Raw genomic sequence first — 27,743 nt, forward strand, 5'->3', positions numbered from 1 at the left:
TTTGAATTATATTGCACAAATTGTCCTAAGTAATATGAAAATATTCATTTATATATTAATTTTTATGTTTATTATATATAAAATAGGTGTATTATAAACATTTGAATACTTTTTAAACAGAAAAGTTTAATTCTTTAATATTATTTTTTCAAAATTTTTAAAATCATAAAATGAAATTGGCAACACTGAAAAGTGCGAGCGCAATTTTCAATTTGTTTATTATCACCACGGGATGTAAATGTAAGAAATTGTAATTGATTGTAAAAATATAAGTGCTAAACGCTCAAAATAACTATTGAAAATATGTCGTATATGGAAGAACAGGAAACCGTGGGCACAACCGCCCTAGCTAACTGTTCTGTGGAGTTAGAGGAGGAGTTTGGTCCTGTCTCAATTACCAAGTTGGAAGTTAGTAGAAAAACAAAAGTTTAAATGTTTTATTTTATACAATGTATTCATTTAAAGGTTAATGGAATAACAAGCAATGACATCAAACGCCTACAAGAGGCGGGATTTCATACAGTGGAATCAATAGCTTTTTCACCTAAAAAACTTTTGCTACAAATACGCGGATTCTCTGAGACAAAAGCTGATAAGATCCTTACAGAGGCTGTAAAGCTTGTACCGATGGGTTTCACCACTGCTACATCTATTTACCAAAAACGTTCCGAAATTGTTATGCTCACAACCGGTTCGAAGGAGCTCGATAAATTGCTCGGAGGAGGCATCGAAACAGGGTCCATAACTGAAATGTTTGGAGAATTCCGTTGTGGCAAGACGCAATTATGCCATACGTTGGCTGTAACCTGCCAGTTACCAATAAGTCGGAGTGGTGGTGAAGGCAAATGCCTGTATATCGATACAGAGGGTACATTTCGACCGGAACGTTTAGCAGCCATAGCAGAACGTTTCAATCTTGTTAAGGAAGAGGTAAATCGAAATACTAGTTAGTAGCTAAAACGCTAAAATACAAGTTATATACTTATGTTCAAGGTTCTTGATAACGTTGCCTGTGCTCGAGCCTACAACACAGATCACCAGACACAATTGCTTACACAAGCTGCAGCAATGATGGTGGAATCAAGGTGATTTAAACCATATAAATAATATAAATGTTTATTAAATTACATTATTATTAGGTATGCACTGCTGGTCGTAGATAGCGCAACTGCTTTGTACCGCACTGATTACACAGGACGTGGTGAATTATCAGCGCGTCAAATGCATCTGGCACGTTTTTTACGTCTATTGTTGCGTTTAGCTGATGAGGTAGATATCTTCAATATACTTTTTTGTCATAGAGATCAACCATTTTAGTTTTTAGTTTGGTGTAGCTGTAATTATAACCAATCAAGTGGTAGCTCAAGTCGATACCGGTCCAGCTATGTACGCTGCGGACACTAAAAAACCTATTGGTGGAAATATTATCGCCCATGCTTCGACCACTAGGTTATATCTGCGTAAAGGCCGAGGTGAAACCCGTATTTGCAAAATATACGACTCGCCGTGCTTACCCGAGAGTGAAGCGACCTTCGCTATTTTACCCGACGGAATCGGAGATGCAAAAGAGTAACTTAGATGCATTTATTTATTTATGTTTTTTTTTTTTATCAAATAAGCTTAAGTTTCAACAACTAATTACCTTTTTGTTTATATTTAAACAATTAATACTTACTTTTAAATTTGTGTTGTGTAATTGGAAGCAATTACGCAATAAAAGGAGATTTAAGAAAATGTTTTATGGATATTGATAGCTTTATTATCTGTATGCGTTGCTTGTATATCTTTATATAGAAAATCTCTAATTACTATTTCATATTTATCGAATTTATGTGATGTTCTTCAGTTCATTATCTATAAACTCGCTTCATTTAAATCAAATAACGGAAACTTTGACAAATGCTTCATACGATTTGGCAACTTATTGATGTACACATTATAAAATGATTAGGTGATATGAAAGATGTGTTTGTAGCATACTGAAACCAATCCCGCTGGTTTCATTTGTAGGATGGTTGACATATTTTGTTAATGTAAAATATGTGTTTCAAACAACAACTTTTATAAGCCAATGTTATATATCAGTTGATTTATTGTTTTCGATACATTATTCGATTCGGAATTAAAAAAAAATAAACAAAGTAAATATACTACAGAATGTTTTTTTCATGTACATTTAAAAGTAGGTATGTATGTATGTAAAATACAGATTAAAGATTTTTTTATTAATAGCGCTCCAACAGTTACATTACCAGATCGACAATGAATGGAATCTGGTTTATTCAAATATTTATTTTTTGAACAAGGAATATTTAAGACTCTACAGCTTCTAATATATTACTTTCGGTATTTACGATGGACTCGTCCATCTCTGCTCTGTCAGTTTCCGTGTCGCTAGTGTTTGTTTTCTCATTAGCATCCGCTTGGTTGTCTTGGTTTATGTTTTCCTTCTTATCATCACTCTTCGACTCCGACTCTTTATCTTGAGCATGTTTTCCATCTTTTTTAAAATTGGCCAGAATACTCATATACGTTTTCTCACTCATTGTAATACGATTTTGCTCGCTAATATGTTTTGTGCACTCCTTGTAGGTTTTAACTTGATCACAGAAAGGCTCCCAAAATTGTTGATCAGATGAAATTTTAAATATTTTTTTGAAATAATTGTAAATGACAATTGCTTCATTGCGTATAATTTCTGCTTTAGTCCTAAATTCAGTTTCTTCTTCAGCACCCATGGACCATTCTTTTAAATTTCCTACGTAGCGACGCAAACGTCTTATTATATCCACACAATCTGGATTACGTAATAGCATTAACTGTGTTAATTCGAAATCTTTATACTGCTTAAGTAACTCGACACATCGATTTACGTCGGCACTCTTAAGGCCCAAACTCTCACGCAATTGCTGCGACATTTGTATAAAATCGCGTTCAACGAAGAGCGCATCTTCTTGCTCTATCATTTGGTTGGTAAATCTATTTGCAGCATCTTGGTGTATTTTTGACCTTGGTGGATTTACAATAACACGATCTTTAACCGCATCCAGTTTTATTTGACCAATTTCCAATTTTTCTTTTAGGTCACCAGCTTCTTTTCGAGACTTCTCTTCCCATTTAATACGTTCTGCTGGGGTTGCGAATGTTTCTGGTTTCCCATAATCCAATTTGATACCGACACATTTAGCTGGTGGTACGAAAGCTAATAAAAGATTGTTGTAGATTTCACTTTTGCTACCCGCCGAATTCTTTACGGTTGGCGTTATGGTAGCCGTTGGCTTAGAGGAACTGCTCGATTTCTTTGCAGATTTTTTTGTATCTGCGCCAACACCTGCGAAGAAAGATATATGATTTAATCTAAATATTATAGGCTTTCAATTCGCTATATTAGAGACAGGTTTCTTATTACAAACTATTAGTTACACAGTATTGGTCACAATTATTTGAGAAAATAAATTTACCCTTGTACTGCACAATAGTTACAATATAACATTTAGTTCAGGATTGATTTGTTGTTGTTATTGTTATAGCGGTAGAACATTCCTCAAGTAATTAGGAGCAAAGCTCCTTAGTTGACAGTCCTTGACTGGATAAGAATCCCGGTCGGTTACGGTGTACCGACTGTCATAGGAATGGATACAGATTAGTTTTGAGAAATGATTTTCATACTGGCCGTTTAAAGTGAAATAATAATTAGATTTTTGTCTTCAATTTGCATAAATTCTATGCTAATAATAATAAGTATGTCGGATTTATCATACAAATTACTCTTTTAGCATTTGTATACATATGTAGAAAAATAACAAAGCATGCCGAGAAGTGTAAGATAAACATTGTCAGCGATTAATCATATGTATGTCCGCCAAATTTATGTGAAATCAAAAACAACACGTTCCAATTCCATTTTGTTTCAACAAACAAAAGTGCCCGCTAACTTCCTCAGGTCCGGTTGTACTTACCTTCTGCTGGTACTTTTTTCTTCGCTGGTGGCGAATGGGATAGATTGGGGCCCTCATGGACTTCATCAATGTACCGTTTCGTTTTGATTTTGCGTCCACTGCGACTAACCAATTCAGCGCTATCAGTAGTAGACGTTACGACTGGAACTTGCTTTTCTTCTTTTGGTTTATTTGGCAACGACTCATCGATATTTGCTGCACTAGAGTCAGCATCCTTTTCTATTATTTCCTGAGCCACATTTTCTTGTATTTGTGAATCATCAGCAGTAACATCCGCAAATCCATCAATTCCATCATCTAACAATTCGTCCGCCGCAACTGCAGCCTCCGGTAAATCGATTGGTGCCGAGTCTTCCCCATTCAAGGCTGCCTCTATCTGTTCAATAGCCTCGCGAAAATTTGATCGTTTAAGATTTTTATCGGTAGCAAATTTTTCCTTACTCTCCGCATACTGAAAGAGATCTTCCACTTTAATGTTTGCTGTCTCGCCAGTTCCATAAAAGTACACGCTGTACTTTTTATTGTTATACTTAGTTATTTTCGCAGGCCATGCCGGGTATCCCTTCACCTTAGCGAAAACTAAATCCCCAATATTAAATTGCTTCTTTTCCTTGCCCATTACGTTTGCTTTTATTTTACTAAATTGTAAATTCTCTAAACAAAAATATAGGTATTTCTGAAGCCAATTCCACGCTTTTGTTTAATATGTTTAGGCACAGTAGTACACTTTCTATTGTAGTTGTTGTAATATCGGCAGCCAAATTCACCACAGAAAACTGCGGGCTTTGTGTTAAGTTATCTGCTACCCCACAGATTCGAAGTTAAATGGAGGGGAATATTAAATGTACTATAATAATATTATAATTTCTATAACAATGTTTTAATTCAACTATACATTTTGTTTATATTTTATTATTTATTATTATTATTTACTAATGTTAAGAATACACGTCTTCATTTGATTCTTAAATGTCATTAAATAGCCTATTTAATACTGCATAATGCAGCACTGCATTGCCTCACTTTTCAAAAAGGGTGTTAGAGCTCCATTTACAGTAACATTTTCACCACAGTTCGCACGAAATTGTTTGAGTAACCAAATTTTATGGTACCAGATACTTAAATAATGTAATGTATAAATTAAAAATACACACTCGCGTTATTACAAAACTAAGTAATGACAATAATGATTTGTTTTCTTTTTATTATGATATCTGTACAGCCTTTTTGAGTTCTCTGGAATCACAATTTCACTAAAAAACTTTCCCATCTTTCCTCCATTTTTCAAATTCAAATGCATTTTTAAATCTTAATGCAACCCTGAGTTCAGATATTTTCTTGTATCGCTACACAATTTTTTGAGGAGTTTTGTTATAAAATTAACTTAAAATTGTTTAAACAAAACAATGGTGCGAACAGTTAAGGAAACTGGCTTTGTTGTCGAAAAGATTGTCGACAAACGAATTACACCAGAAGGGAAAGTCGAATATTATATTAAATGGCGTGGATACCCTAGGTATGTTTGTGATATTCGTTTGAACAATATAAACAACTTTTTTTGTTTACAGTGCCGAGAATACTTGGGAACCTGAGGAGAATTGTGATTGTCCAGCTTTAATACAAAAGTTTGAAGAGTCCAGAGCTAAGTCAAAGAAACGTGGTGAAAAGAAACCCAAGGTCGAGGAAATTCTAAAACCGCGAGGCTATGAACGTGGTTTAGCAATGGAACAAATTGTTGGGGCAACTGATGAAACCGGTGACGTATCTTACCTAATTAAATGGCAGTTTTGCGATGAGCTCGATTTGGTTGCCGGAGAGGAAGTAAGGCAGAAGAACCCAGAGTTCGTTATTGATTTTTTTGAGAGGCGCTCACCATTCCAACGTGTTATAAACGAGCGACTGTTGGGTGTTCCAGACGAATTACGTGTGATGAATATGAATGAACAACATACACCTTCAGGCAATCCTGATGTAACAACTGCCACTGTCGAAAATGCTGCTGCTGATGGAGCCGATACATTAATGACGGGCGATTTAAACCACCCGAACGAAAATGAAAGCTCCGGCAACGTTGATAGTGCCGCTGTATCCTATTCTATTCCAGTGCCTGGAGTTGGAAATATAGCAATTGACGTACCAATTTTAGATAGTTCAGCACTATGAATATATATCAATAAATACGTATAATATATTTTTAAAACAAAAAATATTAAAAGTAATTTTGGTAAATGTAATTTTACTGATATTTTTACAAATTTATAAATATATGCATATAAATGTTTCCGAAAATATATCATCTATCTAAATTAATACCTCCGAAAACGCCACTTCGAAAATTTTTGATAAATTTACGTGCTGCAACCAAAACATCCGGTATATTAACTATTTGTCCATCGAGATTTTTATATTTTCTTTCGGCGCCTAAACCTTTGGCATAGGACACTAGAACTTCTGCAATGTTATCTGTAGCGCTTTCCAATCCCACTTCTTTAACATATTCGAACCGACGATTTTTATTCATCCAATATAACAAGTAATCCGCTATCAGTTCTTCACCAACTAAATGATCTGGTAAGCAACCCACTAATGCTAATTTCATACCCATTTCGTCATCTGCTATGCGCGGTTCGAGAATTCCGGGTGTGTCAATCATATATATTAAAGGATCTTCACTAATTTTAATACGTTCCATAACCGAACGAGTAACTCCCGCTATATTTCCAACTTGTGTTGCACTTTTCTTCCGCAAATTCTTATTCCGTAACACATTCAAAAGTGAGCTCTTACCAACATTGGGTACTCCAATAATCATGATACTCGCTTCCTTTAACCCCGTCCTATTGTAGCGATCCGAGTTGGATATCAATGAATGTGCTAAAGGTAACATACGTTTGATACCATTGCATTGTTGGTTCTTGCTATTTGTGAATAAAACATGCTGGATGCCTTCACGTTCTTGAAGCTCTTTCACAATTTTCCGTTGCTCGCGTATATCCGTAAGATCCTTTTTATTTAAAACAAGTATATGTGGTTTTGCTCCACCAGATATTGTGTGCTGGAATTCCGGGTTTCGCCCTGAAAAGGGTATACGCGCATCATGTACTTCTACTATACAATCCACAGATCTTAATTTTTGCTGCATTTGCTTTAATCCTTTCCCCATGTGTCCAGGAAACCAGCGAATGGATTGCTTGGTAACCAGTTTATATGCCTCCCGAAAAGACATTTTTACTTAAAATTAAATAATAACACAGTATTACAGAAAGTACATGAAAATTTCGAAGCAATAAATAAATATTATATGTAATGCACATATGACTTTGACGTTTGTTTTAGTCTCTGATAATAACCTCAAACAAATCATAGACATTGTAAACAAATAAATTTTTTTTTATTTTAACGGTTTCTCGAGAATAATATCATTTTCTTACTTAGATATAGTTCTGTTGTATTTAAAATATATGTATTGTATTCATAGTTCTTGCCTCTGTAGAGGACTAATTTGTATAAGTTCAGTTTCACTTTCAACCTTAAAAGTGATTAGCTTTTGATATGATAGTAAGAGATTCTTCCAATAGCATTCGATGTCCTGCATGCGTAGGTGGTTTAAAATAAACTGTGAACCACGTTCAGAAATTTCACGAGCCAACTCATCATGTTCAAGAAAAAAATTTAAAATGTTCTCAATTTCTTTTTCACTTGGATAACTTTTTAGAGGCACGTAATGCACCCATGGCTTTAGTGCGAAATAAAAAAATTCCTTCCATTCCTCGCCAACGTGAAATACTAGTGAGTTGCAAAGAAATAAATGTTTGAAACGAAAGCTGGCAGCCACACCTCTAAAATTGAAGAGATATTTATATCGACAATGATCTTCTAATAAAACTTCTTTCGCAGGCTCAGCGTTAAGAGTATCTTTCGTAGACTTCCAGGCTTGGTTTTTAGTATATTTAGCATCGACTAAGTCGGGTTTACGACGTGACAGAAGAACCAAAGTATCGCGTTCATCGGAAGTGCGTGATCCACGAAAAAAAGCAAGTGGAAGCTTTTCAGACCATGGGGTTTCATTAGCAGCTTTCGATATGCTATCCCGTAATAAATCCCACCGACCAATACCGGTTGGATGCAATGAAATTGCAGGACCACCAGCCCAAAATGTCCACGCTGGATACATAATATCTAAGTAGTCACTGGTTTTAGAGAATGAGAATATTGGACCAATTCTACTGCCAAGCCCAGTGAGAACTTGTGGCCAGTCCCGAGTATTTACTACCATATCCATGTCTGGTAATTCGGGTAAAAGATTTAATAGGAAATGTTCAATACCACTGCAGCGTGCAGGAAACATGCATTCTTTGTCGCGAAATAGCCGATTGTTCAAAATTTTATATCGAGTCCCATATTTTGCTGTATTGTTCAGCATTTGTTGAGTGATACCCTTTTGATATGGTTTTAAATCATTTTTTATAACTTCGCTATAACATTTGCAATTATTATCATCGTCATCTGAACATGGAACATATGATTCTAATGATCTCCTTACTTCATTTGTTATGATATTGCCTACAAAAATAAAAACAGGTGGTTAATAAATGACAAAGTTTATAATTAAAGTTCCTTACTGTTTTCAATATCCAAATATGAACAATTTTCTATATCACAATCGTTGTCAAAGTTGCCGTCTCCAAGTGTTGAAATAGCAAAACAATTTCTGGTTATTAAAACCAAATACAAAAGCAATACATTCATTATTTCTAACAAAATGTATTTTTGTTTACTTTATCGAAAATTATATACCGGCAAACATAAGCAATTTGCCAACTACTTTGAGCGAAGGTTTGTTCGATTTTCTTTTATGGAATCAAAACAAAATCCAATGACATATACACTGCTATCCCTTTTAACTTCCCTCCAATAATTTGTAAATTTGTAAAAATATCTTAATTAATAAAATAAGGATACGTTTTTTAATTTTCATTAAACTCTTCTTTCAATAAAAACAAATTTAAATACAGGTGTATATTTAAAAATTTTAATGTTAATATATTGATCTTTTGGTTAAAAGTAAATTCTTATTTTCCCTTTTGCTTATGAACAAAATAATAAATACTTTATACACACATTTCAATTATTTTTGTTTATAAATAATAATTAATTAATTGAACATACACAACATCTGTGCTTTCATAATGCGACTCTGCGTTGTTTTTGAGATTCGTCAGCAATTTTGTTTTTCGCTACTTCAGAAACGAAATCGAGCCATCATAAACGAAAAAATTGACGATGCCGTCAAAATAAGTCCGTGTTCAAGATAAAAAAAGCGAAATTGAGAAAAATATTTTATAGAAATGTGAAAAATACTTCTTTCGAAATTACGATTATATAAAATATCAATGAAAGGTCAATAACTGTCGAAATAAATCGGAGTGAAGTGAGCCATACCATATAATTTACGTGACAAAAAAAGTTAAAAAAGCTAAAAAGCAGTAAAGATAAAAGAAAAAGAAAGGAATGAAGAAATACATAACAGCCCATTAAATAGTAAATTATTCAACAGTGAGCGAAGAAAAATAATATATTTGCGTATTAACAGTAAATTTAACCGATTCAAAAGTCATCCACAGCCGGGTGGGTGTTCACTATAGCGACTTCCCAGTTTCACATATCAATGGTGGTGCAGTTTTTTGTGGAACACCTGCCAGCTCCCTCCCAAGGGCGTACGATCTGACCGACCTTCTCAAAGCTGACGACGGCAATAAGTTTGTTGAGAAATCATTTTGTATTTCAAATCAAATAAGGTATGTGTGTCATATATATTCAATTATTTATAATTTACAAAACTAAGTACGCGCAAAATTTGTTAAGCATTCATTTCTCCAGGAATGGAAAACACGTAATTGGTCGTGGGAAGTTAGAAACAGTTAGATTAACAACAAATTGATTTTGCACAAATAATGCCGGAGTTGCCAACGGCCTGAACAAGTCGGCTGATTGGACTTACGTTTTAGTACTAAACCAATTAACAATTTTGCATTACATACCTTAATGCTATTATTTCCAATAAAAAATATTTATGTGCTCCTCGCAATTATTTTTGCTATAATACATACATACATATGTACGAATAACTATCGAAGCGATGGAATGAAATTTCACTTTGCTGACTCTCTCTGCCGCGCTTTTTATTCCTCTTTAAAATTTTCATTTATTTTTGCGAAAAAATTGCGACAGACACCAACTGTGTGTGACCAATCATCAGAAAGCCATCCGAATATTAAAAACTTTTGTGTTGTTAATACTTGTACGGAAATGAGTTTTGCACTCCTGTACGTTGCTGTCATCCAGTACTTTGTAATTAATTTTACTGTTTTGGTTAACCACTCATTGTGCGCTCGCGCTTTAGGTGACTGCTCAGTCATAGACAGTAAAAATGTATGCAAATGGAGTTAAGAACTGATAGCACTTGTTTATTTTGTAAATGTAAAATTTTATAATTTTGCCAAATTAAGCACACATTCACACAGTCATATATACAGTCATGGACAGAGAAATAGCACTCTTTCAAAATAAGTTATTCAAATAAGTTTTCAGTTTTATCATGAATCTTAACAATTTTCCACGTTTATGTATGGCATGACTTCCACAACTTTTAACGGTAAGCGTATGCCGTTATCATGCCTACTATTTTGTTGTTACTCGTTTTACTCGGAGAGTAACGGAGTTTGGTTGGACAAAGAAATAGCACATTTTCAGTTATTTGTACAAAAACTCATTATTAATTAGCAATATTGCAAAAAAATACCCTGTTTTAACTATAACTATAAAAAAAATTAACATATTTTCAAAATGGGCAGAAATATGCATTGTACTCTGGAAAAGAGGATAATAATATTTGGTCCTTACAAAAAGGCAAAAGTCCAACTCAGATTGCCGAAATTATGAGTTGTTCGAGGAAAATGGTTGTATACCATCAATTTTGTTATAAGGGATCCAAATTTGCTCAAAAATAAAAAAATCCACAAAGCTTCTGGACGTAAAACAACGGAATTTGTCAGCCATCAGTCGAAAAAAACCACACCTGGCAAAAAAAAATATAAGAGCACGGCTGGACTTTGCTAAAGAACATTTAGAAAAGGAAGTCATATTTTGGAAAAGGGTTCTGTGGAGCGATGAAACTAAGGTGAACCGTATCGGATAGGATGGAAAACAATTTCTCCATCGACCCAGGTGTCAGGCGTATAGCTCCAGATACACCACAAAAATTGTTAAGCACGGCGGAGGTAGCGTAAGGGACTGGGGAGCGTTTTCCTGGTACGGTTTTGGATCATTGGTAAGGATAGATGGTAGAATGGACCAATTTGCATACCTAAACATTCTCAAAAATACCATAGAACCATTCGATTTGGAATCGATGCTAGTGAATTGGATGTTTATGCATGACAATAATCCAAAGCATGCAGCTTAAAGTGTGAAGGACTGACTCACTGAAGAAAGTATTAACGTCCCGAGGTGGCCAGCCCAAAGTCCGATGCAAACTCGATGGAAAATTTATGGAACGACTTTAAGATACAGATGACAAGAAAAATTTCAAAAATTCGGATGAGAAAGTGAATGTGTTTTCACATCTTTTTTTAACATTCTCAAAGTGTGCTATTTCTCTGTCCATAACTGTACATATACATGTATGAGTTTATATATAGATTTAAGCTTTGTGCATATTTATTTGGTGTGAACTTTTAAATGTTTGGTTGCTTAAATAAATATGTTTCTTTAGGCAATGACTCGAAAATGAGTCAAGCAAGAAAACCAGTTTTTGTCACATCAATTGCTGTTAATTTTAACGTTATAGTTCATTGCGTTTTTCTGTAGTATGTAGGTTGGTCAATTTTCTTACATATATAATCTTGTATTAAAAGAGTCGGCATTTAGGTACATAAATATATAGATATATATTTCTTTAAATATTTTCAATAACAGTACATCCTTATAATCAAATAACAACTATCCTAAAGCTTACGATAAATAAGACCATTTCGTAAATTAATTTGTTCACAGTATTTTCTAATCAAAAATTTGTAAAATGGCTCTATTACATACATATGTACAAACATATTCATTTGTGTCTGCACAACGAATGTCATAAATAATTCTACAATTTTTCATTCCTATGAAACTAGCTTTAAAAACCATTAATCAGGTTATGTATTTCAAAACGTTTTTGAAGTGAAATATATTGAAGAAATATTGCTCCCAATTGACTGCAACAAAACTGCATAAATATATTATAACATCATTATTGCTTTGCGCCTCTTTAAGCATTTTGTATAATTTCTTGCAGCCAAAACAGCACATGTATTCCGGCTGTGTTGATGTCATTTGTTGTTCCAACTGGCCGGAGCAGCGATTGACGGGTGGGTGTAGCAATTCCATTTTATTAGTTCAGCGACATTTTCGTATTTGTTTTGATGCTTTGTATTAGAGTGCCGGCTATAAATAAAATACAACGCAAAGCACTGAAACAAAATGTTATAGTTTTCGTTTGAACGATTCTTTGGTAGGAGCATCTGAGCGCTGTGTTATTATAGACAAGTTGTCTGCGAGTTCTGCATATGGTTTTTAATTAAAATGATCTAAAAAAGTAGATCTGTATGTAAATACATATGTGCGTGTTTATTTATTTATATGCACATATTTACTTGTGCAAAAAATCTCTTGGGATTTCCTTATGCCTATATCCTATGCACTGCCTAACATTTTATGACTCAACATCGCATTCAATAAACTTTACTACCCTAATTACTTTCCTGTTTGCACGCATTCTTCGTGCGCATAGCTGTTAATGCGCTATGCCTACTTCTCTTCCGCTTTGGTAATAATAAAAATATGTACAAATGTACTTACTGTACATATAGGTACGTAGCAGATACCTAAATACATACAGACTATAGTAAAGAACTAATAATTTCAATCCCACTCAAGTTTATTGCAAGTTTGTCTGACCAGCAAGGAGCTCGACCCTTATTATTACTTATTTGGCCTCTTTTTTCCAACGTGTTTTATATACACGTCAATATGCATTTATTACACATGTACATACATATGTACATATAAATGAATGTATTTTCGATTTCCTTGTTTTCGCATTACTTAGTTTCTTCGGCAAGGCGCATGCTCCACCCCACGTTTTGCGTATATTCTGAGAGTTCATTTTGTTGTTTCTAAATTTTTATAACACTGTGGTGAATTCTTTTTAAGGGTTGACTATTAATCCTGCTTACAAAAGTTTTTGAAAAGATGAAAGGATGTGCAACCATTCTCAATGTGGGTAACGATTTTCTATTCATATGGCGAAAACCCCTACTTTGCACTCTCTTCCATTTTTATGTTGAAATTACGTATGCAACGCGAAACTTATGCTTAAGTTGTAGGAGTAATATAGCTAAATATATAGTACATATGTATGTATGTTTGTATTAGGATACCTTTTCTCTATTCTCCTTTTATGTGTTTGCATTGATTAAACCGACATTGCCTAGTGCGTGATGTGCCTATAAATGCAGCTATTTTGTGGTGTAAATGCACATGAATGTACACCCTTACATATGTACATACGCACATTGGTGTATGTAATTTTTGTTCTCTGAGAAGGTTATTTGATATATGCCAAAAGATAACAGTTAGTTTGGATATACTTATATACTCTTTTTTAATTGCGATACCGTATGTATATTTAAATATTTTAAAGGCTTTTGGCCGGGTGGTCTTATATTTGGTGGCGTTCCTATGATAGTCGGTTCTTCATAAATTGAATGGAATGAATCCCAAGTGCACGCACTTTGTTCTGTATATTGTAGTACGCTAAGCTTCTACCCATCTAGAATTTATTCAGATGTGCCAAATATACTATGTTCTGCGTTCAATGAATCCCAGCATGACTCTAACTAACTCTTTGCATGCCCAATGAATCTCACTCATCTAAACCTCAGTCCACATTCCACCCCACAGCAAGTTCCCTGAGCCTCGCTTCAGATGACTGCGATGACAACAAACTTGAACATTAACACGCAAGCACTCCAAAAATTTTAAGTTGATCCGCAAAACTTTTAATGCGTTATTCTCGAAACACTATTTTCAGAGTGGGCGAGAAAGATTAAAAAAAAAAAATCTTCCTCACAACTACCCATCTTTTCTCATAAGTCCAATAAAGGTTGTTACCGTAGTGCCGGAAATCATCCCTGAAGTATTTTAGCGGAATTCTGCCGAGTTGACAGTCCTTGGCTGGATTAAAATCTACGTCTGTTCCGTAGATGAGCAGATAATTTCATGTGTGGGGCCGGTCGATTGGCCACCAAGATCATGTGATGTCACACCGTTAGACTTTTTCCTGTGGGGATGTGGAGAGTCTTAAGTCTATGCGGACAATCCCACTTCGATTTTGGCCTTGGAGCAGAACATCGCGCGTGTCAATCGCCAGTTACCAGTCGAAATGCTCGAACGGGTCATCGAAAATTGGGCTCAACTGATAAACCGTATGAGACGTAGCTGCGGCCAACATTTAAAAAAGATAATCTTCAAAAAAAGTAAATGTTTTTTTGATAGATAATTAACATTCCCCGTTGAATTTGAAGTTGCTGTCTTTTTCCTGTAAAAAAGTAGGGAATATCGAAATGGATTATATTAAAAAATCGATTTCAGTGAAGGAAAGATTAATATTTCTTGTTATATATGATTACAGTTAAATTTTGTTGAAATTTATTAAGATAGTTTGCAAATAAAATAAATAAAAAATAAATAAATAAATAAAAAAAAAAATATATAAGAACGTTTCAATTAATTTTTTTTTATTTTGGAATTCCAAATACGAGGCTTAGAATTTTTGATTCGAGAAATTCGCAACCTTGCTTGCAAGTAAATATAACACCTTCAATAATGAAATCTAGAACGGTTTTATATCATACATAGTCTCAAAAACATTTTAAGGCCTCGAAAATATTGATTTCAACAAATAATTATTCAATGTTTAGAGAAGAAGAAGATCAGTGAGATCACTCATAAAAAGTTGAGTACAGGAAACATTCTTCCTTTTCTGTGGTCTTTCCTTTCTTCCACAAAAATTACCTGATTGTCACACAATGTCTTTGTTTCTGTGCGTGCTGTGAAAAAGTTATTAGCTTTCTGGTTCCCTTTTTCATAGCAAGTGAGTTGAGTTACCTGATCTACCGTTGACAAACTAAAATATCGTTCGAAAGACGCAGTTGAATGCATTGTATCTATTTTGCATTGTCAAATATATTCTGAATGAATGCTTTATTAGTGAGCTCTGCCTGCCTTTACAAGCTAAAGTCGTTTAAATCGAAGCCGCTGGTGGCGCCTGCGGACCATTACGACTGATTCAGTATCTATTATTTCTAACTCAAATATTGCGAAATCAAAAATGTGCTTCAAGAACCATTGCAACTTTTGTAAGAAATGAACGTTTTATATAAGTAAATTTTTATAATAATTTTGACGTCTTTTGTTAATATAAATGTAACACATACACATACACACATCGAAGTAAAGAAAGTCAGTTGCTTATGAGATTGACGTGAATTGTTGCCTTTGTTAAGAAAGAGCGTCCGATTGGCAGCGAGTGCATCGTAAATGGAGAGAATAATTGTAGATGAAGACAGTCGCAGAGTGCCAATTATTACTTCACTATTTGATCGTGCTTATACGAGATTGAGCTGAAATGAGTAGGCGTGTTCAGTTATTATTTTTAATCGTATGACAGAAAAATAACTCCCGATAGTGTGCATTGTGTTGTTGGAGCGCATGCGTTTATGCTGTTAGACTAACAGTGCTAGTTAATAATGTTTATTTTCTGTAATTATATTGTTTAATGTGTACATATGTATTTATATTTCCACTGTGCTATGAGACTACAAAAATTCGGAATAGTTTGTATAATTATCAGCATTCTTCATATTTACTTTTTTACTTACATATGTATAAGAAATATTTTCATGAGTAATCAGCAATTGCTATTCTCACTTAGTAATTCACCACACTTAGCTTATCTGGTACTTGGCAGCGTTACTACGCCAGAGCACGCCATAAGAAATGAAATCGAGTTACTTACTCCTCTTCTCATGTAGGGCGTTGAAGAGTTAAATTGAAGTTTCTATTTACAAACGAGAGAGCGAGAGCACGACGATAAGAAACACCAGTAAGCACATTAACTGGTTAAAATTTTATGGCTTAAATGAAATACACATATGTATATTATATATTATATGCACTTGAGTTCGCCTTTACTTACAACAAATTAAGACATTCTGCATATAAATGATAACGACACGGGAGTGAGACGGATTTAAAACGTTATAATCACTTGCAAGCCAGAAAAAAGGCGTGTTCGCAGAATTTAACGTACTTCACTAATTCGTGATTCATTTTGCAATTTTTTGGATTCTCTTGATCCCATAGCCGATCTCTAGGAGGACCTTCCAAAAAAGCTGTCTGACGGGGAGGAAGATTTGTCTACTTAAATTTATCTGTAATCCAAAAATCCAAAAATATTTGTTGTCATAATAGCTGAAGGACTGGTAAACATTTTGATTTTCGGTTTTCCAAAAAACTTACATTTCATAATGGCTTAAAAATCTAAATTATTATCAAAAATCTTGGTCTTTGCATCATTACCCGACTCTCTATATAGCTAATAGAGTGAAAATTTCAAGTCGATCGGTCCAGCCGTTTCGGAGAAATTTTCCTCACCGACGCGGAAAACACATTTCGAGAAAAAGCGTTTAAAGTTTCAGGAGCCGAATACACTAAGCCATAAATTCTTACAAAAATGTTCATATCTTCGAAACTATTTGGCGGATAAAATTTCAAATTTTCGAAGAATATTTTCTATATTTTTTAAATTCAACCGTGTATAAAGACATTGTTGCTAGTTTTAAAGTGCGAATCGTTTTCTTTAGGATTTTATAAACATTGTTGTTGTTGTTCTTTTGGCGCCAGAAAACATTTTTAAGATAATTGTGAGGAATGCTGACGACTTGCAGTACTTGACCGAATAAAAATCTAGGTTCTTTTCGGTTTCGTAGACGCGACTGCTGTTGCCGTAAAAGGCAAGAGCTGTAATCGACTGATATTTTTGTTGTTGTAGCGGTAGAATTCTGCTGGGTTGACGTGCTTAGGCGGATAAAAATCCGGGTCCGTTCTGGTTACGAAGACCCGACCCGGAACCTGCGGATCTCAGCCTCAGCTGCTTAGAAATTCAACTACTAATACTGACTACTTAGCAATCGAAACAGGACTAGTTTCCGCAATAACAGCCCTTAACAAGAATAACAGTCGGTTGAAATCCAGGTAAATTTCTGTAAACTAGAACGGATGAAATTTAACTTTTGTACTTGGTTTGAAAATATGGCTTTCCTTCTCATCACCAGCGCCATTAATTAATTATAATAATAATTAACTCAAATGAGACTTGAGAGAATATGTAGAAAATGTCTGCAAAGATTTCCGAGTAACTTTATCAGGGTATTCTTCCAAACATAACTATATCCACTTTCATGCTAATTCGCTTTGTATCATCAGGTTATCTCTGCATGGGTTGTTATTACCTTTTATACAAACATACAAATGTACATGTACGAAATGCAACTTCACCACGCTCAAAAACCAAGAAAACCTCCCTGCTCCAATTTCAAGAACTGAGCATACTCGTGCTCATAACAGAGAATGAGAGATTTTATATTACTTCTCTGCCATAGGTGTATATGGTGAGGCAATAATTATGTTGGTCAGCTCCAGTGGGTCGACAGCATACTTTTGTACATACATATGTAGGTACTTTGAGGTTATACAGACAAACGGTGTATTATTTCGTTAAAAAGGTGGGAGAGTCACAATATTTCGACGCAACATGAAAATGGAATGAAAATAAAAGAATGGTGTTGAAATACATATGACCACTGCCAGCGTTATAAGTACACACGCACTCTGGCCGCGCGGGTTATGTCTGCGAGCGCAGCATAGATTTCACGTCACGAGCCATATCAGTAGCTGTAGGAGGGCAGCAGCAACAGCAGCGGTGGCAGCGTTGTTCGTTTAGTGGGTATCGGTGGTGGTGGCCAGCAATTTTGCTCTCAATCGCGTTCCATTTCTGTATCTACGCGGTAGCGGATTTTCGATTCCTCAATGAATCGGCTGGCGACGTTTTCTCTAGTGTAGCAAAGCGATTTGTGCGTCGTGTCTCGGAAAAATGTGATTATTACGTTTTAAAATAAAAAAGTGATAAGAATTAATAATAAGTAATTGCAATTTCGGCAATTTATTTTCAAATTATAACAGTGCGTTGTGTTTTTATATTCGGATTACACCTTCTTTGTGTGACGGTTTGTGCTGCAAGAAATTCACCATAGCTTATTCGCAAAGTAAAGTGTCATATTGTTGGTGGTTTGTGTGTCAAGTTTTGATACACACACATACATATGTGCATGCGAATTCTTTAGTGTAACTGCAATTTGTAGTGATTTCCAGCGAGTACCAATACCAGCAATCATTTGCCATATTTCTGCAATTCGTTTGGTTTACTATCTTTTCCAGGCACTTACTTGCCCAACCGTAGTACCAAAGTAATATACTCTAATAGTGAAAAAACTACGCCTGTCTTGGGTGCTTTTGTGCTGCGTCGTCGTTTTCGTGTCAAGTTCGGTTGTTTAGTTGTAACTACTTCGACAAAGTGGTCCGCATCTTGAAGTGCAAAATATTTGTGGTAAAAGTGCGTTGAAGTTTTATGCCAAAATTTGCTCAAATGCAGTAATAAAATAAATGAAAAGTGTTATTCATGCATTGCCACTGCTTAAAAGTGTAAAAATATTTTAATTTTCATTAAATTTCATGCATATTGTCTCACACAATTTTTTACAAGTGAAAAAATTGCTAGTGGAACGGTCAATTCCAACAAACAAGGATAACTGTGCATTGCAGCGTGCTTTCGTCTTTGTTTTTTTCAAAATAATAACAAATGATTCGTAAAGCTTAGATATTTTCACAAATTTCACAACAAATTTAAAGGTAACATTTATTTATTTTCCATTAAAAATAGTATGAAGATTTCCACAAACTTGGTGAAATGTCAAATGTTGTGTGTTTGTATGTAACATATGAGAAAAATATGTCACAACGTTGGCTTATAACTTCCTGTATTGCCTTGGAAAAATCGATTTTGACTGCGGTCGGTCTCTTCACTGTTTTTTGTTGCTGTTTTTGTTTGGTTTTTCATAACCACCGCTGTGTAGCTGAGTTTTCCACACTTGGATGTGTGTATGTATGTATATACATATATGTATGTAAATAAATGCATATTTTTGTATGCGATTACATGTGCTTGGCCTCCAGCTTGTCGCTCTGCTTGGCATGGGTTTTATTATACTTGTAAAACTAATTTTCTCATTTAAAATTTAAATTTTGAAATTGAAAAATAACCAATTTTTAAATTGCTAAAATTGTGGAAAGCGTGTTTCCCAAACATTGCTGTGATACCTACATACATACATACATACATATGTACATACATTGTATTTGTATGTATCAACAAATTTTCTAGAGCTTCAGTTGGATATCAAATAAGGCACAATTCCGATTTCTTTGGCGCCGCGATTTGAAGGTACCGTTGGAAAGAGGAAGTCCTCCTGATTAAAAAATATATAGGATTATAGGTAAATAAAACGCTTTTTACCATATTCGGTTCAAAAATTCCCAAAATTCGAGCATTTCAACACTCATCACACTTTACTCACATTTTTCACTGTTAATTAATAAACTATAAACTTTTAATAAATCCACTCACTTTTAACAGATATTTTAAAAATTACATTTTACACTCGTAGTGAACATCATGTGTGTGCTAAAATTACGACGAAATGGAGCGCGGCCATGTGATAATAAGGAAATTCGCTGAAATGCCTTTTTTCCCAAAAATTCCTCTATCCATTCATATGGATATGTTCTTTATTTAATTTAATAAACAAATATGTAATATTATATACTAATATTTAACCATTTTATAATGAAAACTCAAACTTTGTTTGAATATTAGTTAAGATAACCAAAAAATATAACCACTTCATAACGAAACTCAATATATTTTTTTTTTATTTTAACACACATCGAAAGTACTTCCGATTTTTCCAACGATGCCAGTAAGATCTCTGACTGTTAATCGTCGATTCTCAATCACCAATTCCTTTATTTTTTATTAAACATAAATCTGTTGATCATCATATGTATGTTGTTACATATGTACATATATATACATACAACTCAATATTATAACTTGAAAACTGTTGGAAAGTATTTTTTATTATAATTAATATAGAAAAAAGAATCACGCAAAAGAACAAACAAAGAAAAATCGTTAAGAATCTCGTTTTCCTCTCAATTGTAAACAATCTAGCCTTTGCAACGATGAGTGTTCTAAGTGATTTTTAAATTAATAAATATAGGTAAAATATTACAAAATAAAAGTGAAATGTGAACTTATTTCAATCTTTAAAGTGTTATTTAAATATAACAAGAGGAAAATGTGACAAAATTTAGAGAAACATAGATCATGTTTTCTTAGTAGTATTTCAAAAAATATTAGTTATTTTTACATTATTTTTGGATATTCCTCCTCTGGAGAAGTTACCCTATCCGCACATACCCCATTTATATGGAAATTCGTTTTTTTTACCCCGCTGCCAAAGTAATCGGAATCGTGCCTCAAATAATTTTCCATTGGTCCAAGACTCATCACCAGTAATAATATGTTTCATGATATGCTGATAGTCTCAAATGATCTTTAAAAATGGTTTTCACACATCCTTCCGATATTCCAACGATGCCAGTAAGATCTCTGACTGTTAATCGTCGATTCTCAATCACCAATTCCTTTTTTCCTTCCCAAAAGTTATTTATCAATAGCCCAATCTAATATTTTTCGAGAATTTGGAGTATTACTTTCACATATTGGATGTGATTTTAGTATGTTATTTTTAATGATAGTTTGAGCATATTAACGACTTTTCAGTGTTTTGTAAGTTTATGTAACCTTGAATGCCTGTTACGACCTTATGTGTTGTATTATTTCTATAACATCTTGCGACTATTCTAACTACTACTATCATAAGATCAAATTTGACCCGGACTGATGAAAGAAACTGCATCTATACGTTTTTTAACAAGTCTTTATTATCGCCTTCAAAATAAGGTTCTGAGCCAATGCAGGCGTGCCAACGTCCTATCCACTTCATACACTTTTTATAAGCCTCGGCTGGAATGTCCTTCAATTTCTTCAGAGATTTTTGGTTTTACAGGTGTTGGCTAATTTTTGTTATTGAACAGTTTCGACGTCATCTTTTGTTGAGATTTTGCAAAATATTCAGCTATTTTGGTGATTGTCGATCATTGAACCGCTTCATACCCAGAACATTAACCAAAAAGTGTTGAGTCGATCTATATGACATGTAGAGATCCTCAAAATTGAAATTATTACAAAAATTATAATCTTTAATTATATGAACTTCAAAAACAAATATCTCAAAAAAAATGGGTCGTAATATAGAGAACCATATCTATCAGTCCATATACATTTTAGCTCCAAATTCAGTATGTTATTCTAAAATGTACCCAAAAGTGCAAGCCTAGTTTACTTTCTTATGGAATTGTGTGATTTTTTCTTGGTACTATGACTCCAAATACCGTTTCGCACTCAAAAAATTTTGAGATTGGGGCGGTAAAAGGGTGTTTAAAGGATAGCGTATATAAAAAAGATTATCGTATAATGTATACTAATACGATAGCACTCAATTTCATTGGAAAAATTTCACTCCAATTAACGAAGTTATGTAAAAGAATATTATATTTCTCCGACAACGCAAAATACGAACGGGTATTTTATATGGAAAGACGTCACCAATAAATGACAAATCGTGAAGGGGAGCCATGATATCGAATTGATGATTATAGCCTCTGAGCAATAGTTTTCCAGTAATTGTTTTGCCAATAATATGCACATGCTAACTTTTCTTTTCATATTTGATTCCAGTCATTATTATCAACTTTTTCTTTGTTCAGCTAATCAACTAGAATTACGGGGCCACTTTCGTTAGGCTAGATAGCAGCCTCATACATATGTACCCATTTATGTGTTTACAGTAATATTTCTGTGTATATTTGTATATATATTTATTGATGTCTCACATTTTTGAATATCACTTTACAGATAAGGACGCATACTGTTCCTTTTTAAGCATGTTTATACACTTTGATATTGATACTGACATATCATGCCATAAAAAATGGCGACAAAGTGTTAAGGCTACAGTGCAAATTATGCAACACGAGTTGTGTGAACTTGAAAATCAGATACATTGCATTCTATAGATAACACCTAGTATGAAAGACATTTCTATTATTGACTTTGTCAAAAGTATCTAACTTGAATGCAACAAAAACGCAAGCTTCTAAATTTGCATTGCAGAAATATTAATTATTTTTTGCTTTCTTATTACTCTGCAGTGGCAGGAAATCGATAAAACTAATTATTTATACATGATTGGCAATACGGAGCATATAATCAAAGCAATCAGAGCTCGGCAGCGTCGATGGCTGTAGGTAGCAACGCCAACAGCATGAGTGCCACCAGCTGCCGATTGCAGAAAGACTACGACGTGGCCAACAATTGAGTTAGCAATAATGTATATTGGCTAGTTAAAGCGGAGGGGGAAAGCGCAACTGAAATGAACAAACACGGTTAGCGGCAGTTATAGTATGCTACAAGGGCGGAAAGTGCTTGAACCCACGGCGTCTTGATAGTTGTGCCACATATGGAGTGCCATGAACCCCACTTGAATATTGCGTATTGGAAATTGCATGGAAAGAAAATCGTGCTGTCTATTTCCATTGTAGAATAATAACTATGTTAATATACAAATGCAGTAGTAAATGAGTAGAGTATACGTACGACACATATTTCTTCCTTCATGAGTCGCAGAGTCTATGAAATGCAGTTCGGTTTTTATTGTGGTCTTATTTAGTAATATTTAAACCAATAAAATGACAAATATTTCTAATCAAATTGGGATTTTTACATTGGATAAAAATATCGAACAAAGAATTTGACTAACATCTTTTTTATTTCTAACCTAATTTCGTGTCACAAACACAATCCTACGAGTGGTACAAAGCCTTAAAAGACGGTCGAGAGTTTGTCGAAGACATGCTCCGTTCTGGGCAACCTTCGACCTCTTCAACTGCTGAAAATAATAATAATTATAAGTGAAGGATATGATGCTTCAGAATCGTCAGACAAGTGTTAAAAAGATGGCAAGAGCCCTCGACATCTCTCGCGAGTCCGTTTGAATGATTTTGGTTGATGTTTTGGGTATGAAATGCGTTCTTGCTCGACTCGTCCCATTGTCCTTTGCATCGAGCCACGATTGTGACCAAATTTAAAGCCCTAAACGGAATGATTACCATCGATCAACCACTGTATTCGAGAGAGGACTTTTCTTGAGAAGCAAAGTCCTCTGTCGACAAACAAAAACCAAACTCTATAAGTCACTCATAATTCCCGTTCTGCTATATGGTGCAGAGTCTTGGACGATGTCAACAACGGATGAGTCGACGTTTCGAGTTTTCGAGAGAAAAGTTCTGCGAAAGATTTATGGTCCTTTGCGCGTTAGCCACGGCGAATACCGCATTCGATGAAACGATGAGCTGTACGAGATATACGACGACATCGACATAGTTCAGCGAATTAAAAGACAGCGGCTACGCTGGCTAGGTCATGTTGTCCGGATGGACGAAAACACTCCAGCTCTGAAAGTATTCGACGCAGTACCCGCCGGGGGAAGCAGAGGAAGAGGAAGACCTCCACTCCGTTGGAAGGACCAACTGGAGAAGGACCTAGCTTCGCTTGGAATATCCGATTGGCGCCACGTAGCGAAAAGAAGAAACGACTGGCGCGCTGTTGTTAACTCGGCTATAATCGCGTAAGCGGTGTCTACGCCAATTAAGAAGAAGAAGAACCACTGTATTCACCAGTTTGGTACCGTGTGATTTTTTCTTGTTCCCCAAACTGAAATTGGCACTCCGTGGAATCCGTTTTCAGTCGTTCGAAGAAATAAGATAAAATTCGCTGAAAGAGCTGAAGGCCATCCCAAAAAGGGTTTATGAAAAGTCTTTCGAGGACTGGAAAAATCGTTGGCATAAGTGTATTACATCAAGTGGGAATTACTTTGAAGGCGACAAAATAAATATTGATGAATAATTAAATATTTTGCGTTTTATTTACAATTTCCGGGTACTTTTTTATCACAATATATGCATATATAATATGTGAGAAGACGTGTATTGAATGCATTATTCCGCTTATTCGTGCATTTTTGCAGAAATCTTCTCTTAAGGGTGAACAGTGCGTTAGTCTATACGCTGCAGACTTCAATGTTCAATATGTTACCGTTATGTAGCAGGTGATTTCGGTGGTTGGTAAATAAATTTCAAGTGCTAGTCATCAAAACCGGGTGGTTAGCTGTAAGCTTTTGGATTTTGCGATCATCAATTTATAACTTTTGGTCTGCGGTTTGGTGGAGTTACCCCCCAAATTTAAGAACGCCCACAAATTACTGCTGGGAATTGACATTTGCAACTAAATAAAGGCAAGTCTGAGAGTTCAACGCCAATACTTGGTTTAAACTCATTCTTTCATACATACATAATGCCAAAAGTTCTTATATACAGCCTATGTAAGTAAGTGTCTGTATTTGTACATGCTTATATAACCTACCAAGAAGCCACAAGTACTTGAGTATGTATATAAGAGTGCCTAAATTCAAGTAACGACCCTACTCATATACAATTTTCACACTTCCTACCTAGCAATTGTGGTTCGCAATGTAGTCTGCCTACATTAGACAAGAACGCAGACGCATAAATGTACTCTACACTAATCTACTTCTTAATTACCAACTTAATTAACGCACTTGTTTTATCTTCGTGTTTTTTGCTTGCTGTTTTTTGTGTCACTTCTCTTCCGTTTCTCTATTAATTGTTGCGCCTTCTCAAAGCCTCTAATGTTGAATGTTGATTGTATCAATGTGTTTGTGTTTAACAGCGATTTCCCTCTATTTGCAGTCTCACCGCGTTTCTAGATTCCAATAATAAAAATCATTAATAAAAACATTATCTAATATTATGCCAATATTTTTTACATGCGTTGCCTGGGAAACTGTCGTGTGTAAATTTCCAATTATCATTCAGAAATAGTTGAATAAGTGGACTTGAGTTCGCATTTTAGAGATATGAAGCATGTTGTAATTGTAGTTGTTGTTTTCGGTTTATTACCGCAATGAGTTTAAGGACCTTTCATTCTGCTAAGCACAACATAATGTAAAAAGTTTTCCTGTTTTTACTGCAAGAGTTAATGTCGTACTGAGAGTACTAAAAACGAGCAAAAGCCGTTAAGATGCTAATAAAACTCATGAGAATACTTCTATGTGGTGCAAAACATGTCAAACACGCAGTGTCCCAGTAGGAAAACACGTGAATTATTAGATACATACTCTTTTCTAACTAAAATTTTATATTAAGGGGTTACGTGGGTTTCCTCGGGTGAAAATCAGTTTTTCTTCAACATTTTTTTTTTTCATATAAAAAATTAAATATTTTATTAGAATTTTTTATTGTTACACACATACACTACTACTAGTAAAAAAAAATCTGAAATTTTTGGAAAAAAAAATTTAAACTCGGCTATTGCGAAGCCATGTTCGGTGGCCCCATACGTGTTTTAGTTAAAACCTTAATTTAGAACTTGCACGAAGGAAAAAAACGATCAAATTTTCAGATTTTTTCCCTTCGTCCAAGTTCTAAGTTAACGTTTTAACTAAAACAAGTATTTTTCACTTGATGATGTAACGAGTAATCCTGCCATCGCGGGCGCACTTTTCAACGGAAATGGCGTCTCACTGGCCGAATTTAAAATATTATTTATCCAAAAATTTTAGAATTTCTTTGTTAGTAGTAGTAGGGTATGTTTGTAACAATAAAATATTCTAATAAAATATTTTATTTTTTATATGAAAAAAAAAATTGTTGAAAGAAGGCTGATTTTTACGCCTTAAATAATCTAACTCGGCTATAACCGCGTAAACGGTGTCTACGCCAATAAAGAAGAAATAACCTAAAACAAAAAGCATGTAATTCATAATACCAAAATGGGGTTATTTAGAATTATATGTACATATAATTAATTGTGATGATTTAGAGTCAATTTCGTTACGCCTCTTTAAACAATTATAAAAACATAACGGATGGTTTATATTTATAAGAGCTAACAGTGTATACCTTACAGTCTTCTCTCATTTTCCTTTCTCAGTTTGGTGATTTGACGATATGGAAAGAAGTTCACCATATGTTCGTTAAAATAAAATGAGAAAATTATTGACACCCTATGGAAACTAATGTGCAATATTCTGCCTATGATGAGAAAAGTTTTTCGCGCATAAAATTACATATTTTACAAATTCTTACCACTTCTTCCTTCGTACTGCACGTCATGCATATTTAAATATTAATTCCTCTTTTTGGTTTTCTTTTTTGCATTCGTGCGCCCACGCATTATCTCCTCTCGCTGTCTCATTGCATTCTTCCCTTATAGGCAAATAAATAAATACATTAACACATAATTGAAGCACTTTGAATAATAACTTGGTTTGCGAACCATAAAAGGCGCGCCATCTTTAGCATTCAAGAATTGTTGAAAAATACTCGTATACGAAATAACATAAACAAATTGAGAAAACGTGCAAAAAATACGCTTGAGAGTAGGCTCACTGCAATAGGTGTGGAGGTGCCGGAGCATTTGCGCAATCTGACACCCACTGCCAGGTAAAGCACCAAAAACAAAAACGAACACTGTGGCTGACAAATGACGAACTGCCCGAACTAACGAACGCGCGTTTTGCAATTCAAGCGCTGTTGTGTTCACCTTACCGAGTCTCAGTAACGCCCCGCGAACCCCAACAGCCGTGCTCAGCAATCAAAGAACTGAGTAATGACGTTAAGCAATGACCTAAGAATAGAGCAACTCCACTTTAAATATGTGTACAATAGCAATCATGCTGATATTCGATACTTTCACCACGTAATTGCAAGACTGTAACAAAAATAACAATAACAATTATAAACACAATGGAATTCGCAATAAGGCGCTTACATTTATTATCGTCTTAACCGCAGCAGAATTGTTCGTGTTTCACGCTTCTACCACTAAACTCAACAAACATAATAAGAAGCGCAACAACAAACAAGTAATTACTTGACAGCTACAAAAATGTGCATCATGTGTCTAATCAATGTTTCGCAACATAACCACTAGCAGCCCTTTTGGAGATAGTTTACTTCCTCAGCTTTAGTGCAGGTGGTTGGAACCAGCTATTGTATGAGTTAAACGTCAAGCAATGATATACACTTGCATTTATTTTTGAATATATTAAAATAATTATTTGTAAAGCGTTGCCTTAGGAAGCTAGTGGCACCTACTGCGTTAGAGACATCACGTTGACAACCAGTCGTCTTAAGCCATTGTTGTTTGGCATGCAGTAGCGATCTTTTATCTTCTCGGCTAGCAGTGTTTAGGCGACTGCCTATGCCTATACATTGCCAGTTGGTCAGTGGTTGAGATAAAACTTTAAATAACAGGCGTCAGTAACTTACATAAAGGTATGTACAGTGCTGACAAAG

At 34.7% G+C, this 27,743-nt stretch overlaps 6 protein-coding genes and 1 long non-coding RNA gene across 10 annotated transcripts in view; 3 read left to right on the forward strand and 4 right to left on the reverse strand.

Annotated features, from left to right (window-relative positions):
• Nucleotides 1–210: 210 nt before the first annotated feature.
• LOC126766592 (DNA repair protein RAD51 homolog 1) lies at nucleotides 211–2,150 on the forward strand. The gene is made up of 5 exons (XM_050484571.1): nucleotides 211–408; nucleotides 466–930; nucleotides 994–1,085; nucleotides 1,140–1,269; nucleotides 1,325–2,150. The coding sequence occupies exons 1-5, from the start codon at nucleotides 304–306 to the stop codon at nucleotides 1,571–1,573; spliced, it is 1,041 nt and encodes a 346-aa protein (XP_050340528.1). The 5' UTR covers nucleotides 211–303; the 3' UTR covers nucleotides 1,574–2,150.
• Nucleotides 1,735–4,760, reverse strand: LOC126765121 (hepatoma-derived growth factor-related protein 2). The gene is made up of 2 exons (XM_050483045.1): nucleotides 3,960–4,760; nucleotides 1,735–3,331 (listed from the first exon to the last, which is right to left on the reverse strand). Exons 1-2 carry the CDS (start codon nucleotides 4,576–4,578, stop codon nucleotides 2,313–2,315), a joined length of 1,638 nt encoding a protein of 545 aa, XP_050339002.1. The 5' UTR covers nucleotides 4,579–4,760; the 3' UTR covers nucleotides 1,735–2,312.
• A 418-nt stretch (nucleotides 4,761–5,178) lies between these two features.
• On the forward strand, nucleotides 5,179–6,250 carry LOC126767662 (chromobox protein homolog 3). Its single transcript, XM_050485204.1, has 2 exons — nucleotides 5,179–5,475; nucleotides 5,528–6,250. The coding sequence occupies exons 1-2, from the start codon at nucleotides 5,366–5,368 to the stop codon at nucleotides 6,120–6,122; spliced, it is 705 nt and encodes a 234-aa protein (XP_050341161.1). The 5' UTR covers nucleotides 5,179–5,365; the 3' UTR covers nucleotides 6,123–6,250.
• On the reverse strand, nucleotides 6,176–7,274 carry LOC126767536 (mitochondrial GTPase 1). The gene has a single exon (XM_050485070.1). It carries the CDS (start codon nucleotides 7,183–7,185, stop codon nucleotides 6,253–6,255), a length of 933 nt encoding a protein of 310 aa, XP_050341027.1. The 5' UTR covers nucleotides 7,186–7,274; the 3' UTR covers nucleotides 6,176–6,252.
• Nucleotides 7,275–7,324: 50 nt separating this feature from the next.
• On the reverse strand, nucleotides 7,325–8,815 carry LOC126765851 (O-glucosyltransferase rumi-like). The gene is made up of 2 exons (XM_050483806.1): nucleotides 8,582–8,815; nucleotides 7,325–8,522 (listed from the first exon to the last, which is right to left on the reverse strand). The coding sequence occupies exons 1-2, from the start codon at nucleotides 8,706–8,708 to the stop codon at nucleotides 7,432–7,434; spliced, it is 1,218 nt and encodes a 405-aa protein (XP_050339763.1). The 5' UTR covers nucleotides 8,709–8,815; the 3' UTR covers nucleotides 7,325–7,431.
• Nucleotides 8,816–9,126: 311 nt separating this feature from the next.
• The window catches only part of LOC126767900 (ubiquitin carboxyl-terminal hydrolase 46), a 57,831-nt gene continuing 39,214 nt past the window's right edge, over nucleotides 9,127–27,743 (forward strand). Inside the window, exon 1 of the mRNA XM_050485619.1 lies at nucleotides 9,127–9,757. The gene's annotated coding sequence lies outside the window, so the exon portion shown is untranslated. The remainder of the gene's footprint in view (nucleotides 9,758–27,743) is intronic.
• LOC126767903 (uncharacterized) lies at nucleotides 11,619–26,895 on the reverse strand. 4 transcript variants are annotated; one of them, XR_007669177.1, is made up of 5 exons: nucleotides 26,835–26,895; nucleotides 26,532–26,651; nucleotides 25,211–25,372; nucleotides 24,983–25,146; nucleotides 11,619–14,601 (listed from the first exon to the last, which is right to left on the reverse strand). It is a non-coding gene; the product is annotated as an uncharacterized LOC126767903 (long non-coding RNA). The 4 variants fall into 4 exon arrangements; XR_007669178.1 differs by lacking the exon at nucleotides 26,835–26,895 and having other exon boundaries at nucleotides 11,619–12,589; nucleotides 12,656–14,601; nucleotides 26,532–26,807; XR_007669175.1 differs by lacking the exon at nucleotides 26,835–26,895 and having other exon boundaries at nucleotides 26,532–26,807.

The sequence above is a fragment of the Bactrocera neohumeralis genome, chromosome 2 (assembly GCF_024586455.1).
Source record: "Bactrocera neohumeralis isolate Rockhampton chromosome 2, APGP_CSIRO_Bneo_wtdbg2-racon-allhic-juicebox.fasta_v2, whole genome shotgun sequence".
NCBI classification, from domain to species: Eukaryota; Metazoa; Arthropoda; class Insecta; order Diptera; family Tephritidae; genus Bactrocera; species Bactrocera neohumeralis.